Consider the following 16144-nt stretch of genomic DNA (forward strand, 5'->3'; position numbering starts at 1 on the left):
GTTCTTTAATTCTTCCAGGTCTTTGTTAAACATTTCTTGCACCTTCTCAATCTTTGCCTCCATTCTTTTTCCAAGGTCCTGGATCATCTCCACTGTCATTATTCTGAATTCTTTTTCTGGAAGGTTGCCTATCTCCACTTCATTTAGTTGTTCTTCTGGGGTTTTATCTTGTTCCTTCATCTGGTATATAGCCCTCTGCCTTTTCATCTTCTCTGTCTTTCTGTGAATGTGGTTTTTGTTCCACAGGCTGCAGAATTATAGTTCTTCTTGCTTCTGCTGTCTGCCCTCTGGTGGATGAGGCTATCTAAGAGGCTTGTGCAAATTTCCTGATGGGAGGGACTGGTGGTGGGTAGCTACATAATCCATTTTGCATATAGTTATGTTCTTTATAATAAAAATGGATTCTCACACTAGTCACAAAATGATTTAAACTTAACTACTTCACTTTTCAGTATTTTATTTCCCAGGTTTTCCATTATTAATGCGCTAAAGCAAATGAAAAGTGCAAAAAATAACATTTTATACAAGTAATACGTGGTCATTTTTGAAAATCTGGAAAATGCTGGAAGGGATTCAATTAAAATATTCTACCTCAAAAATAACTGCTATCTACATTTGTTTATTTCTGTGCTTGCCTATTTTTTAAAATTTTATTGAAATAGAGTTGATTTACAATGGTGTGTTAGTTTCAGGGGTACAGCAGAGTAATCAGTTTTACATATACAGGTATGTATTTTTTCAAATTCTTTTCTCATATAGGTTGTTACAGAATATTGAGTATAGTTCCCTGTGCTATACAGTAGGTCCTTGTTGGTTATCTATTTTATATATAGCAGTATGTATGTACATTTTAAAACCAGACTAATTTATCCCTCCCCTCCTTTCCCCTTTGGCAACCATGTTTGTTTTCTATGTCTGTGAGTCTATTTCTGTTTTGTGAATAAGTTCCTTTGTATCAGTTTTAAATTAGATTCCACATTTGAGTGATATCATAATGGTATTTGTCTTTCTCTGACTTACTTCACTTAGTATAATAATCTCTAGGTCCATCCATGTTGCTGCAAATGGCATTATTTTGTTCTTTTTTATGGCTGAGTAGCATTCCATTGTATATATATACCACATCTTCTTTATCTATTTGTCAATGGACATTTAGGTTGCTTCCATATCCTGGCTATTGTAAACAGTGCTGCAACGAACACTGGGGTGCATGTATACTTTCAGACCATGTTTTTCTTCAGATATATGCCCAGGAGTGGGATTGCTGGGTCATATGACAGTTCTATTTTTAGTTTTTTAAGGAACCTCCATACTGTTCTCCATAATGGTTGTACCAATTTACATTCCCACCAACAGTGTAGGAGAGTTCCCTTTTCTCCACACCCTCTCCAGCATTTGTTATTTGTAGACTTTTTTTTTAAATAAATAAATAAAAATTTATTTATTTTATTTATTTATTTATGTATGGATGGCTGTGTTGGGTCTTTGTTGCTGCATGCAGGCTTTCTCTAGTTGTGGCAAGCAGGGGCTACTCTTCCTTGTGGTGCACGGGCTTCTCATTGTGGTGGCTTCTATTGTTGCAGAGCATGGGCTCTAGGTGCACAGGCTTCAGTAGTTGTGGCACACGGGCTCAGCTGCTCTGCAGCATGTGGGATCTTCCAGGACTAGGGATCCAACCCATGTCCCCTGAATTGGCAGGTGGATTCTTAACCACTGTGCCACCAGGGAAGTCCCTGTTGACTTTTTGATGATGGCCATTCTGACCAGTGTGAGGTGGTACTCACTGTAGTTTTGATTTGCATTTCTCCATTAATTAGTGATGGTGAGCATCTTTTCATGTGCTTGTTGGCCATCTGTATGTCTTCTTTGGAGAAATAACTGTTTAGGTCTTCTGCCCATTTCTTGACTGGGTTTTTTTTTCCCCCTGGATATTTAGCTGTATGAGCTGTTTGTGTGTTTATCTATTTTTTCATGGTTGACTGCACAAAGAAGTTCTATTTTATAAATTAAATGGGACATGAGGTAGGAGGCCGTACCTTTTCACTTTCAGTATCCAGAGCTGATGTAGCTTCATCCAACAGTAGGATTCGGGGGTGTCGGATGAGGGCTCGGGCAATAGCAATCCTCTGTTTTTGACCTCCTGAAAGCTGAGTCCCCTTATCTCCCACTCTTGTTTCATATTTCTGCAAGTTAGCCATTAGTAAAGTTAATAAAGTTCTAGCTCAGAAAAATTCTAATGACATATTGAATAAACTTTTACTTCTTAACACTTGACAGTTCTAATTATAAGAAAAAATTACTTAGAATCACTAAAAAGTTTCTGTCTACCAAGTTGTCCATTTAATTTTTTTTAACAGGACATTCATTTTCAAAATCAAACTAGAAAATTAATGACCTTAGTTTTCAATGGTATGCTGCAACAAATTCTCCAATTCCTACCATTATAAGAATGTCAGTTGATCTGCTATCATTGGAGTCCTAAAATGGTTACATGTTAGTGTTTAAGGTATAACATTTTTTATTTGAAATATTCACATGACTCACATGGAGCCTATTCTTTTTTAAACTCATTCATTCACTTAAATATTTGCCAGCTACCTATTATGCCAGAACTGTGGGAAGTATAAAAATGAATTTGTCTGTGTTCTTACCCTTAAGGAATATATAATCAAGAGAAAAAATATATATACACAGCACTCAATATAAGATCAAGTTACTAGTCACTGTGAAAATTGTTTCACTGAACTCTTAGTTTTCAAATATGTATTGATTTCACTGCAGTTTGGCTATAGTCATAACTGCTAATAATGAGGTAATAAATAGGGAGTGTTGGGGACCGTGGAAATTGGAGAGTACAGTCCTCTCCCAAGAAATGAAACACTAAAGAAAAACAACCTTATACCAAAATTAACTCAAAATGGAGTGTGAAATTAAAAGTAAAATGTAAAACCATAAATTTACAAAATAGTGGAGAAAAATCTTCAGGACCAAGGGCTAGGCAAAGAGTTCTTGGACTTGACATCAAAAGCACAGTCTGTAAAAGGAAAAAATGAATTGGACCTCATCAAAATTAAAAACCGAAGCTCTGAAAAAGACCCTGTTAAAAGATGAAAAAATAAGCTACAAACTGGGAGAAAATATTTGCAAACTACATTTCCAACACAGGACTAGTAACATGAATATATAAAAATCTGTCAAAACTCAACAGTAAAAAATAATCCAATTAGAAAATGGGCAAAAGACATGAAAAGGCATTCCACCAAAGAGGAAATATAGATGGCAAATAACTATATAAAAAAATGTTCAACGTCCTCTGCCATTAGGAAATGCAAATTAAAACCACAGTAAGATATCACTGTACACCTATCAGGATGGTAGAAAAATCAGTGGCAACAGCAAATGGTGGCAAAGATTCAGAGCAACTGTATCCCTCCCTCATACTTGCTGGTGGGAAAATGAAATGGCAGAGCCACCTTGGAAAACAGTTGAGCAGTTTCTTATAAAGTTAAACAAGCAATTAGCATATGGTCTAGCAGTTGTGCTCCTGGGCATTTATCGCAGAGAAATAAAAATTTAGGGTCACACTAAAGCCTGTACACAAGTATTTATAGCAGCTTTACTCTTAATAGCCCAAACAGAAACAACCTAGATGTACTTCAACAGGTGACTAGTTAAAAAAGCTGAGGACCATATGATAGCTCTATTTTTACTTTTTGTAAGGAACCTCCATGCTGTTCTCCATAGTGGCTGTACCAATCTACATTCCCACGAACAGTGCAAGAGGGTGCCCTTTTCTCTACAAAACAGAAATAAGAGTTACAGATGTAGAAAATAAATTTATGGTTACCGGCGGGTAAGGGGAGGAGGATAGATTGGGAGATTGGGATTGACATATACACACTACTATATATAAAATCGATAACTAATTAGGACCTACTGTATAGCACAGGGGACTCTACTCAGTACTCTGTAATGGCCTATATGGGAAAAGAATCTAAAAGAGTGGATAAATGTATATGCATAAGTGATTCACTTGGCTGTACACCAGAAACTAACACAGCATTGTAAATCAACTATACCCCAATAAAAATTTAAAAAGCTGCGGGCCATCCAGACCATGGAGCCATCCGACTCAGCAATAAAAAGGCATGAACTGTTGTGTATACAGTTATACACAACAGCTTCAGGGAATTATGCTGAGGGAAAAAGCTAATCTCACAAGGTTATATACTGTACATATGTTTACATAACATTCTTAAAGTATAAGATTACAGAAATGGAGAACAGTTAGTGGTTGCCAGGGGTCGTGGGGAGTAAGGGCAGGGAGGAGGGGTGTGTGGCTATAAAAGGGCAAAATGAGGAATCTGTGGTGATGAAAACGTTCCATATCTTGACAGGGGTAGTGGATACCTGAGTCTACACACGCAGTAAAATCGCGTAGAACTACAAACGTATCCAAATGCAGACAAGTATAATAAAACTGGGGAAGTCTGAGCAAGATAAGTGGATTGTATCAAAATTAGTATCGTGGTTGCCATACCCTATTAGTTTTGCAAGATGTCGTTGGAGGAAACTGGGTCAAGGGTACACAAGATCTCTGTATTCCTTACAACTGCACATGAATCTATAATTATCTCAAAATGTTTAAAAAGGAAAGTACCGTAAGGAATAAAGCAAACATGGCTACAGTACGAACGCAGCCCTCAAGCACCTCTTTGAGGGGACTTAACATCACCTCGTTTGCTTCTCACGACATTTGTACAAGGTAGACACCACGCCTAATTTTCCCATTTACCAGTAAGGAAACTTGGTATCATGGACTTCAGTGTCTTGTCCAAGGTCACAGTGCTAGTACAGAGGCAAGTTCTGTTGCAAGACTTTGAAGTATAACTTTGGGAACTGTTGGAGGAGGAAAACAGTTGATTCTGGTATCAGCCTAGGAAGCTACCAGTTCACTTACTTTGGGTAAGGTCTCGATGAAAGGATGGATGTTGGCTGCTTTGGCAGCACTCACAATTTCAGGCATCTTTACAGACCGGCTGTTGTCTCCATAGGCAATGTTGTCGGCAATGCTGCAGTCAAACAGGATGGGCTCCTGGGACACAATTCCGAGTTGGGCTCTGAGCCACTGGATGTTGAGTTTCTTTGCTTCTTGACCATCTAGGAGCTGAAAACCAAAGTCCACAAACTATAAGAAGGGCTTAAAAAACAAACAAACAACTAAACAGTAAGTTACTAGGAGGACTGTTGCACGTGGGCATCAGCAGTTTGTGAAATACCAACCCTCACAGCCTGTAAGCTCTTACACTGCTGGCGGCCAACACAGCCAACAAAACCATTTCTTGTTGTTGTTAACTAGGCCATCCCTTTCTTATTCTACCTGGAAAAATGGTGGAACATTTGGCCTCGTCTTTCCACATTACTTTCTCTGCTTCCTACCTGCCCTCATCCAGGCAAATGTACCGTCCTCTGCCTTTAAGAAGTATGCAGTTAGGTGTCCTGCTCATATCTGCTGTCTCCTGAACAACTGCAACCTTTCACCTTGACTGTATCCCCCTCCTCCAGGCACACCAGGAAAAAAAGCAGATCAGCAGCATGGCCCCAGATTTTGAAAGTTGTTTATCTCCTTTCCTACCCCTACCTCTCTTTCACTTGAGAACTACCAGCCTTCAACTTCCCCCATTTCTCTTTTTGATGGCACTAAAGGACAAGAGTTCAGTGGAAAGTGGACAAGCTCAAAGGGCAGTATCTTTGTCTTTGGAAAACTGGCTTTGTTGATGGTGGCTTTGATTATTTTTTTGTTTGCCGTAAGCAGGAGGCATGATGCTTCCAGAGGAGCCTTGTGATGTGCTAACTGAGAATACAGCTTCCAGCAATGCAAAGGGCACGGTGAAGAAATACACACAAGTCCAACTAGTCTTGCCCTCTAAAGAAATTCCCACTGTGGTATTAGCACAGCACACCTACAGAGTATTGTTGAGCTGGTTTGCCCGTATTCATACCTTCAGAGTAATTGTAATAGTGGAAGCATAAGATTTCCCCCAAAGAAACAACTCAACAAGGTTTAACATTCTGGTGACTGTCTAAATGGGGGTGGGCTTCCTGGGCTAGGTCAGTGGGTACCATCCCAAGGTAATGGGAAATGCAGGCATTATCGCTAAGAGCCAAGTCTCCACTCATGGAAGAGGGCCAGGGGCTAGACACCACAACATCAATGCTGAAAGCCAAATATGGGAGGGCTGGAGTACGGGTTAGAGAGAGATGGCAAAGGCAAGAGGAAGGGAGGGAGTCCTGGGCGTCTACTCAGAACTCTGGCAGGACTGTGCGGCTTACCTTTACAACCCAGGAAGCGACTGAGTGTTCACGCAGGAGGCTCCAGCTGGCTCAGAAGGCCCAGGGCAGGGCACAGGTCAACTTCACACTCAGTACTTTCTGAACTACACTCCATTCCTGATGTTCTACCCTACCGTCCCCATATAGCTGTCTGACTGTGGGTGCCACCTTGGGGTTTAGAGAATGGTGGTCCTCGTATCAGTTAGGATTATAGGTCTTGTCCAGTTTTTTCCAATATTATGGGAATATTGGTTTAGCCACTTGAAATACTGCCTTAAATCAAGTTACTAATTTAAGAAAGTGTGCTCACCACTGTTCCAGCCAAGGGGTCGTAGAACCGCTCCAGGAGCTGGACCACCGTGCTTTTCCCACAGCCGCTGCTGCCCACCAGGGCCAGCGTCTGGCCCTTCTTCACCTCGAGGGTCAGCCCCTGAAGCACAGGCACGTTTGGCCGCGTGGGATAGTTGAACACGACTTCATTAAGTGTCACATTTCCTTCAAACTTATCCTAAAAAATAGGTATTTTTATGTTGCTATTGTAATTGGTCTGATAATGACTGAAATAAAAAGTATAATTTCAAGGCCTTCCCTGGTGGCGCAGTGCTTAAGAATCCGCCTGCCAATGCAGGGGACACGGGTTCGAGCCCTGGTCCGGGAAGATCCCACATGCCGCGGAGATACTGCCCCCGTGCGCCACAACTACTGAGCCCGTGAGCCGCAACTAATGAAGCCCATGCGCCTAGAATCCGTGTTCCGCAACACAAGAAGCCACCGCAACGAGAAGCCCGCGCACCGCAACGAAGAGTAGCTCGCACTCGCCGCAACTAGAGAAAGCCCGCGTGCAGCAGTGAGGACCCAATGCAGCCAAAAATAAATTAAAAAAAAAAAAAAGTATAATTCCAAGGAAGCTTTACCAAACACTACAGCAGAGAAACATACAATTCATATTCAGTACAGGTACTGGCCACCAGTTAGTATTGGTAGCAAGTTGTTATATAAAATGAAGATGGGAGCCGGGGGTACAGGTTAAAGACAGTCATGTTACAGAGTTGTTAACTAAACTCAAAATTTCTGGTTCATTGAAGACAACTATTTAGCTTTCCCAACTGATGATTTTGCGGCTGGAGCCAAGTCAATGGCCCAAGGCTCGGAGGCTTGGGGATTTAGAGCAGTTTCTACCTGCCGTCTCAGTGGACAGCCCTTGCCTACAGCCCTGGTGGCCTCTTTATCTCCCTCACTTGGGCACAGCTATTTTCTCAGAACAGGAAATACCTGGTGAAGTTCCAAAACGGTTGTGCTAAGTCCCCATCGCTTTACCCACGCTGCTTCGCCTGCATTAAAACGTGCAGCGGCTTGTGTTAGGCAAGGAACACAAAGAACACTGACATCTAAGTTTGGGGATAGTAAAGGATTATTCCTCCTACTCTGAATAAAGTGGCCTTCTCACCAGTCGTAACGCTGTGACGACAATTATGTGATGAAAGCCAAATTGCTAACGCAGTTACACACAGAGCTACAGACACATACCTTCCATGCAGAAGTGACTCACAATTTCCATGGAAATTATTCAGGTTCTAGTACATCTGGATTTGGGGGTTCTTTACTTTTGATGTGCTCATCCTTGCAACCCCCTATGAAATTTGAAAATGCCAGGAAAGTTGGCCAAATATCATTAGCCTTGTAACTATCACAAAGCCAGTGAAGTGAATGTCAGTGTGATCACTACAAATTTCTCCTGTGGTTGCAGCTGCCAACTAAAAATTGCCACTTGCCATCTGCCTCTACAAGGACAGAGTTACAAGCTGCGGCAGCCGCCAGCCTTCAGCACCCCCTGAAAAGGAGTCCAGGGTGGAGAACAGGAATGAGGCGCTCTGTGCTCTGGGAAAAACTGGCAGAGCAGGCCTTCAGATAGGTATTTTCAGGAGAAGATTTTATGAACCCAATTTCTTGCATCTTCTCGTACCTAGAAAAGCACTACAGTCGTTAACGGGGGCATCTGCTCCTTGTGAGCAGTAGCAAGGCTCTGCCAAAATGCGTGCTTCACTGCACGTGCCCCCTTCACTAAAATCCTATGGAACTCTGACGTTCCCCCTCCCTCTTAGGAGCAGTTTCTCCGAGCTCTCTGAGATGCTGTCTCCCGGGCTGCAGTCCTCATTTTGCCCCGAATAAAACTTAACTCACAACTCTCACGTTGTGCCTTTTTTTTCAGTCGACATGATCTAGCAGACAGCAAACGTTTAGGAAAAAATTAACCAAGTGCTGATCAGACAGCAGAGAACTCACAGGCCTCAGGCCTTCCTCACTGTGGCTGTCAATCAAAGGTTGTCTTTCAAACAGGCTGAATAAGTGCGCTGCAGACAGCTTGGCTTTAGCGTAGTCTGGAGCAAAGGAACTCGCGTGTCCTAGAGCCACGGCGCCCAACACGATCGCTGAAAACACCCTAGATGGGAGCAGAAGAATTTTAAACATTAATTTATATAATTCAGCCCCGAGATGTCTCAAAGCCCAAAGACTCACTGCTGGCCAGTACTGATGTTTTCGCTCCCTTACTAATCCCCCTCCTCCCTCCCCCACACATCACTAGAAAATTCCAGGACCAAAGGAGACCGGGAGGGGAGGCGGCACCGGCTGCCTGAGGGTCTCCTTTTTTTCTACTGCTTTCTGGCTTCCTTTAGGAGCTTCTCATTTCCTAGATTTCATGTAACTTAGTAAAGCTCTCCTCTCTCAGGAAGCGTCTGCTAACAGAATCTTGAGTTGTGATCTCAGGTAATTCTAGTAACAAGACACATACCCCGTTTAGACTTGAGGGAACTGAAGCTCTGGGGGCTGAAGGGACTTGATCAGTACCAGACAAGGAGTGAGGTTTCCTCCTGACTCTACAGCCCTGATCTCCAGGGTGTGGTTTCTTCTGCAGGCCCACACAAACAATAATCATCGTTACTGTGGTTAAAGAATTCTTACTGGGCAAAATAAGCCTTTACTACAAATAGCTTTTCTCTTACAAGTAAAAGAACTAGTGCTATGACCCTGAAAAAACAATTAAGCTAACGGTCTATTCTCCAATTAAAAGAATGCATATGGATTATAACTTCTAGGAGGGACTAAAGATTCTGAGATTTGCGCCTCCACAAAGCTATTTACTTTGGGCACCAGAGCTCCCTAGAGAGAGGGGAGGGTAGGAAAATCTCTAATAGAGAACTTAAAAAAACTTCCCCCAAACTTCTAAATCTAAGATTTTGGGGGGAAACTGTATTTTTTTTTTTTTTTGTCTCTTTGAGCTACACTCAAATAAGAGAGACCAAAGTTTCATAAGTTTGAAAAAATTAAATAAATTCCATGCACTGAATATTTTCTGCTTTGCTTCTGTATCCCTGATACACACCAGATAAATAATTCTGGATTGGGTGTGTCAGGGCATTTGGCTCCTTGTTTTGGTTTGTAATTTAATACATTATTTTTTTAATTCTTTTTTTTAATTGAAGTATAGTTGATTTACAGTGCTGTATTAATTACTGCTGTCCAGCAAAGTGTAAATCTAAGGTATTAAAATGTATTTTAAGCACACGGGGGGTGGGGGGAATGGTGGGTAGAGTAAGGCTCTCCCTTAAATAGTTGATGAGGTTAATTATCAAAAATCAAATTTTAGAAGAGTGATGAACAACTCACATGTAGCTAGCTGCCTAGCTTTCCTGTACAGCCTGTAATGCAGCTTTAGTATGAAAGATTTCAAAAGCTATCTTCCAATTATCCAGAATTTAACATTTCAATGATAAAACAGTTTTTAAAAGCAGGGCCGATTTTTTCATTGGTATTTTTCTAGACAGTGAATGTCTCCAAGTGGTCATTCCCAGCTGGCTATTTCCATCTGTCCCTTCAAAACCACTTGCTACTCTTCCATCTCTATCTTACACCATCCCCGATGCCTGACAGGCCGACCTTCAGGGTCTGCATCAAAAGGTTTTCTGGTCCTCTGGCTCCCGATGGGGTTTGGCAAGGAATAGCATAGCAGGAAAGGAGGCTGGAGGAGTGGGACCAGGCCGTTTGTTGTGTTGGTCTCTTTCCCGTTGGAGAGGTGTGGTGTTGGGGTCCTTCCACCAAAGAGCACAGAAGGCCCCTGCGCTGGCTTCTGAAAATCTTTCCCTCCTCTTGCCCTTTAGGCTTAAGTAAGGTCTTAGGGGTGCCTAGCTGGGCACTGCTGACCTTAATACTTCTCACACCTTTATAAACAGACCCTTTAGCAAACTGTCCTCCATTACCCCATCTGTAGGGCCATTTGTTCCCTGCTGGGATCTTGATCGATGCAAAGATATATATTCTTTTTTCATGGTTATTTTAATTTTGGATGAAAACAAAAGTACAGCTTTTAAACTCTTTCACTCTGTCCGTCTTGACCCTGGGTTTGTTTTTTTTTTTTAAGTTGTTTGCTACTTTTTAAAAATCATCCCATCAGAGCAGAAATACGCCAAAGTGATCTTAAAAGCATGGCTTCCCTTTGGCAAGACTAGACTGCAATCTAATTGAATGTATTTAGCATATTTTGAAAGACCACTGGTTAGCCTTGGAAACCAAGAAAATAGGGAAGGCTAAGAGGCAAAAGTTGGCAGGGTCATCCCAGGGCTGGTTAGGGAAGAGAGTGTTTACCAGACTTCAGTCAAGCGTTCCCATCCCACTGTCAAGGCCATCTTTGGTTGCCCGTAAATAGTAAGCTATTATAACCTGTTTTGGGTCTATGGTCGCCAGCAGTTTTCTAATTATGATTTATCTCTGCATTGAGAACATTTGCTGTCCTCCTGTCCTTCTATGTATTACTGAAATTCTGGTTTATGATCATTTTCATGAGCTTGGTTGATTTTAGTCCACGCGGATAATGAAACTGTCCTTGGAGTACCGACAACATTCGATTTCTGGGGTAGATTCAACTCTCTAGATGACTTCATCATAAAACAAGTTAGTTTTTCGGTCTATTCCAAACCTTTGCAGAGACCTATTGAAACTTTATTATGGAATAATCTCAGTAAATTAAAAGTTACTTACAGAATAACGTCTCTGAAGTGCATATGTCCATTCACAATGAGATAGGCACCAAACCGAAAACAACCGGCATGGGAAAAATACATAAATGCTTGTGAAATACTAAAAGTAATTCCATAGATGTGTGCTTTCCGCACAGAATTCCTGAAAAGCAAATCAGTATATCTGTAACCATTATCTTCAACCTCGCTTAGCACTGGCTTGTACAAAGAGCACAGCTGCGAAGTCTAGTCAACCTGTGTTTAAATTCTGCCCCCAGTTATAAGTAACGTAAGTGACTTAACCTCTCTACGCATCAGTTTTCTGACTTGTAAGAGGGGGACAACCAGTAGGAAACAAAACTGTTTTGAGATCTAAACAGACAATACAAACGTCTAGCACAGTACCTAGCTCATAGCGGTGGCTCAAATGATAGTTGCTGTTATTATTACACAGGAATATCTGGGAACTCAGACATGATTGTTGTTATCAAAAATAAAGGATTTCACAGTTAGGACTAAAGTCTGAATTGTCTAAATTCAGTTGTCTAATATTATTGTCTTGTCTTCTGTGATGAGTTATAGTCTCTCATATCAAAGTTCACATTTCAGATTCAGAAAAGTAGGGTCACCGAGGTTTATCTAGACACACATCAGAAGTTCTTCCCGGAGCTAGATTCCACCATCCCCAACACAATTTGTTTTGAACCACTTCTAATTAGACCTCTTGCTATCCTCTATTAGTTTAGCTACTTTTTTTTTTCTTTTTTGCAGTACGCGGGCCTCTCACTGTTGTGGCCTCTCCCGTTGCGGAGCACAGGCTCCGGACGCGCAGGCTCCGGACGCACAGGCTCAGCGGCCATGGCTCATGGGCCCAGCCGCTCTGCAGCATGTGGGATCCTCCCGGACCGGGGCACAAACCCGTGTCCCCTGCATCGGCAGGCGGACTCTCAACCACTGTGCCACCAGGGAAGCCCTAGCTACTTTATTTGACTTTATTATTCTAAATCCTCCAGAAGAACATTAATTTATGTATTTTCAGATTATAAGGTAGGCACTTGGCAAGAGGAAAAATTTGAAGTATTACTGATCTGGATAGTTTAACTCCTGTGCTGTGAGCATGGTGTTACAATACTTAATGTTACTGAACAATTTACACTGCTACTGACAGATATATGTCAGACATCAAATGACCAGAAAAATGTAATAGCTGCATGAAGTATACATAACTAGGAAGGTGGATACACTGAGAACTTCAGTTATCCCTGTTCAAATATGTAAATGTTCAAAACCATTGGTCTAGTCTACAAAGTTGTGATTCAAATTGTGTTCAATTTTGTTAGTGTTAAAACATATTCATTTATAAGGACAGGCCCTGGTTGAAAACAAGCGGTAAACAGGTGCTGGAGGTTTGTCGAACTGCTCAAGTATAAACCAATGAAATAGGCTCTGTGTCTTTGTTTTCAGATTAGGACAGATCTGGTCCTCACCCAGAGAACAGAGGAAACACTTTAACCCAACAACAAATCTCATCTTTGGTTCAGTCTACACAATGCAAAGAAAATAAACGTTTGAGCAATTCCCTAAAAGAGTGTTCATCCTGAATCACCAGGTGGGTTGTTTATGTCACCTGCAGTGGTGAACAAATACTTGTGCAGCCCTCTGTACCTTTTAGCTCTTAAAGACCCAATCTTACTGTTTTTTATAAGAGATGTAAAAAACCAATCCTGTGGTCCAGTTGCATCAAAAAGTTACTTATTTTCACTGAGATAATTTTCACTGAGATAATTATTGAAAAAAATGTCATCCTTACAATGACATCCTTACATCCTTACAATCATATCATTGTTTGCAGCAGGAACAAAGATTGGAATCAATAATTCAGCCTAGGAAAACACTAGGTTTTTAATAGCAATCATATGCTCATTACCTGTAAGCTCCATACAATTTTTCAACATACATTGATTCAAATTTTCTTTCCTGGGTCAAGGACACAACTGTCCTAATATTTTCTATTGCCTCTGTTGCAATCTGTAATGTAGAACAGATAATGGTTAGAAGTGGGGCTTTTACTTCTGAAATAATAAAAATATATATATGAGCCTTAGGGTTCTGCCAAAAGAAGCCTGAAGGTTATGTTGACAGGTTTTCAATTCCTTTAAAATTTGGAAAGCAAAGGCATAATGTGTTCTTCAAGACAAGCTCCATGAAAAAACTGGCCATCTTTTTTTTTTTTTTTTTTTTTTTTTAATTTATGGCTGCGTTCGGTCTTCGTTGCTGCGCGCAGGCTTTTCTCTAGTTGCGGCGAGCGGGGGCTACTCTTCTTTGCGGTGCGCGGGCTTTTCATTGCAGTGGCTTCTCTTGTTGACGAGCACGGGCTCTAGGCGCGCGGGCTTCAGTACTTGTGGCACACGGGCTCAGTAGTTGTGGCTTGCGGGCTCTAGAGCACAGGCTCAGCAGTTGTGGCACACGGGCTTAGCTGCTCCGCGGCATGTGGGATCTTCCCAGACCAGGGCTCGAACCCACGTCCCCTACATTGGCAGGTGGATTCTTAACCACTGTGCCACCAGGGAAGCCCAAAACTGGCAATCTTAAAAGCACCTCTGGTTGTGCTAACTATGGTGGCAAGTCTTCCTATGCCCTATGCTGGGAGACAGACCAGCTTAGGGCAAGAATGGTGACCCAGGCGCCAGAAGCCTGATTCAATTCCTAGCCCTGCCCCCAGGCAGTTACGTGACTGGCTTTAGTCAAACCCCTTTGTGGCTTTGCTTTCTTCCTAGGGTAGTAGCTTAGAAGAGATAATCAGGCTGATTTCTACGGGCCTACTGAAGGTACCGATCATTTCTTCCCTAAAGCATACCGCTTCTTAGAAAAAAATGTTTACCCACATTTGAGAGCATCCCAGTTGTAAACATCAGGACCCTGCCTTAAATTCCTGATGAAACCGGGGACAGACACCTGACACACTGAGGCCTCTCGGATTCAGTTTCCTGGACTTGGAGGCAACTGTGTGTCCTGGGAGGGGCCTGCAGATTCAGAGGTTAAGGTCACCAGGGTATGTGTAGGAAGCTGGTCTGAATATTCAGCGACTGAGGAACAGAACAAATGTGTAGACAGACTCTGAGACAGTGAGCTTATGGCTCTAATAGAAGAGCTGCTGGGGACACTGCAGTTGCCACAAGCCATCTGTATTCCCCACACTTCCATGTGTCCTTACATCAAACCCCTTTTACCCAAACCAGCCAGAGCAGTTTTCTGGCAGCCAACCCCCCCCCGACTAATGTTACTTGTCTGTGATGTGGCTTTTTAGTCTAAATCACAGTTTAGCAGTTGATTCATCTAAACCATTGGCACAAGGAGCATAAGACAAAAACCCAAAATGAAATCTTATCAGCTTGGAGACTTTTATCTCAGTTCTCAGCTTCTGTAACCAGATGAAAGCAAGATATTTAATACCTTAAGCTAAACAGACCTATATCTTTATTGTATATATTTTTAAATATTTATTTATTTATTTTTGGCTGCGCCAGGTTTTAGTTGTGGCGCACGGGATTGTTGGGGCATGCGGGATCTTTAGTTGCAGCATGCAGACTCTTAGTTGCAGCATGCATGCGGGATCTAGTTCCCTGATCAGGAACGAACCTCGGCCCCCTGCATTAGGAGGGTGGAGTCTTACGCGCTGGACCACCAGGGAAGTCCCTATCTTTATTTTTTTATTAGTTTTAAATTTTATTTTACTTTATTTTTGGCTGCATTAGGTCTTCGTTGCTGTGCGCAGGTTTTCTCTAGTTGCAGCGAGCAGTGGCTACTCTTTGTTGTGGTGTGCAGGCCTCTCATTGTGGTGGCTTCTCTTGTTGCAGAGCATGGGCTTTAGGTACGTGGGCTTCAGCAGTTGTGGCTCGCGGGCTCACTATTTGTGGCTCGCGGCTCTGGAGCGCAGGCTCAGTAGTTGTGGCACATGGCCTTAGTTGCTCTGTGGCATGTGGGATCTTCCTGGACCAGGGCTCGAACCCATGTCCCCTGCATTGGCAGGTGGATTCTTAACCACTGCGCCACCAGGAAAGCCCCCATCTTTATTATAAATGAAACATCTAACAGTAATTATAGCCAGACTAGAGAGTACTTATTGGCTTTTACTCTGTGCCAGGTATTACCTCATTTGACAACACTGTGAGGTTCATGTTCTTATTCCTGTTTGCACAGGTGAGGACCCGAGGCACAGAGAAGTGAAGTGACTTGCCTAAGACTCTATAGAGTTAATAAGTAGGCAGGATAGGATTCCTATAAGGCTATCTATCTGATGCCAAGTCCATGTTCTTAACCCATTATGCTCTTCTGCTTCCCCTGCTTTGTAATTTACACACGGAGAAACTAGTTGTTAGGACTTTACACTCAACTCTTGATTTTTTGTTCATGGGTTAAGTGCTTTGAGGGTTAATTCTGGCTCAGCAGGCCCCTAATGTCAGTCATCAGGCAGGACCTGAGTCAAGAGGGTGAGTCTGCAGCCTCCCTCCCCTCCTCCCAGCCCAGCAATCACACCCTCATTACTAAGCCTTTTCCGGAAAATAAAAATGGGAAGTTATCCCAAATCCCCATGTTCTTGAACTGTGATTAATCTGCACCCAGGTCAATGAGAACTTTTTTTTTTTTTTTTTGAGAAAACAGTGATGTTGTGGTGGAGGGTGGTATTCAAGACCTTTCTAACCCTCATTTTGGTTAATCAGGAGTTTACTGAGTAAACAAAATTGGACTGTGATTGAATTGCTGATAATTAACATTTAAAATTTCCAATCTCTCATTAA

The 16144-nt window shown here is 42.1% G+C and overlaps 2 protein-coding genes across 18 annotated transcripts in view; one reads left to right on the forward strand and one right to left on the reverse strand.

Moving 5' to 3' along the window:
- The window catches only part of CROT (carnitine O-octanoyltransferase), a 94644-nt gene that overhangs the window by 72343 nt on the left and 6157 nt on the right, over positions 1 to 16144 (forward strand). For 3 of the 4 annotated variants that reach the window (XR_003795338.1, XR_003795343.1, XM_029234301.1), the window contains one exon: positions 12810 to 12954. Coding sequence is in view for 2 of the 4 variants with exons in the window: in XM_029234301.1 (XP_029090134.1) it covers positions 12810 to 12909 (100 nt within the window). In the remaining 2 variants the exon portion in view is untranslated. Of the gene's footprint in view, positions 1 to 12809; positions 13222 to 16144 lie in introns of those variants that run through there. The other variant, XM_029234302.1, reaches the window with a different exon arrangement.
- The window catches only part of LOC114901987 (multidrug resistance protein 1), a 205695-nt gene that overhangs the window by 6184 nt on the left and 183367 nt on the right, over positions 1 to 16144 (reverse strand). For 12 of the 14 annotated variants that reach the window (XM_029234278.1, XM_029234276.1, XM_029234275.1 and 9 more), the window contains 6 exons: positions 13273 to 13373; positions 11368 to 11508; positions 8617 to 8773; positions 6644 to 6841; positions 4961 to 5167; positions 2037 to 2183 (listed from right to left, as the gene is read on the reverse strand). In XM_029234278.1, coding sequence (XP_029090111.1) covers positions 2037 to 2183; positions 4961 to 5167; positions 6644 to 6841; positions 8617 to 8773; positions 11368 to 11508; positions 13273 to 13373 — 951 coding nt within the window. Of the gene's footprint in view, positions 1 to 2036; positions 2184 to 4956; positions 5168 to 6643; positions 6842 to 8616; positions 8774 to 11367; positions 11509 to 13272; positions 13374 to 16144 lie in introns of those variants that run through there. The other 2 variants (XM_029234279.1, XM_029234277.1) reach the window with 2 other exon arrangements.

The sequence above is a fragment of the Monodon monoceros genome, unplaced genomic scaffold (genome assembly GCF_005190385.1).
Source record: "Monodon monoceros isolate NGI ecotype Baffin Bay Population unplaced genomic scaffold, NGI_Narwhal_1 Super_Scaffold_2, whole genome shotgun sequence".
Taxonomy (NCBI): Eukaryota; Metazoa; Chordata; class Mammalia; order Artiodactyla; family Monodontidae; genus Monodon; species Monodon monoceros.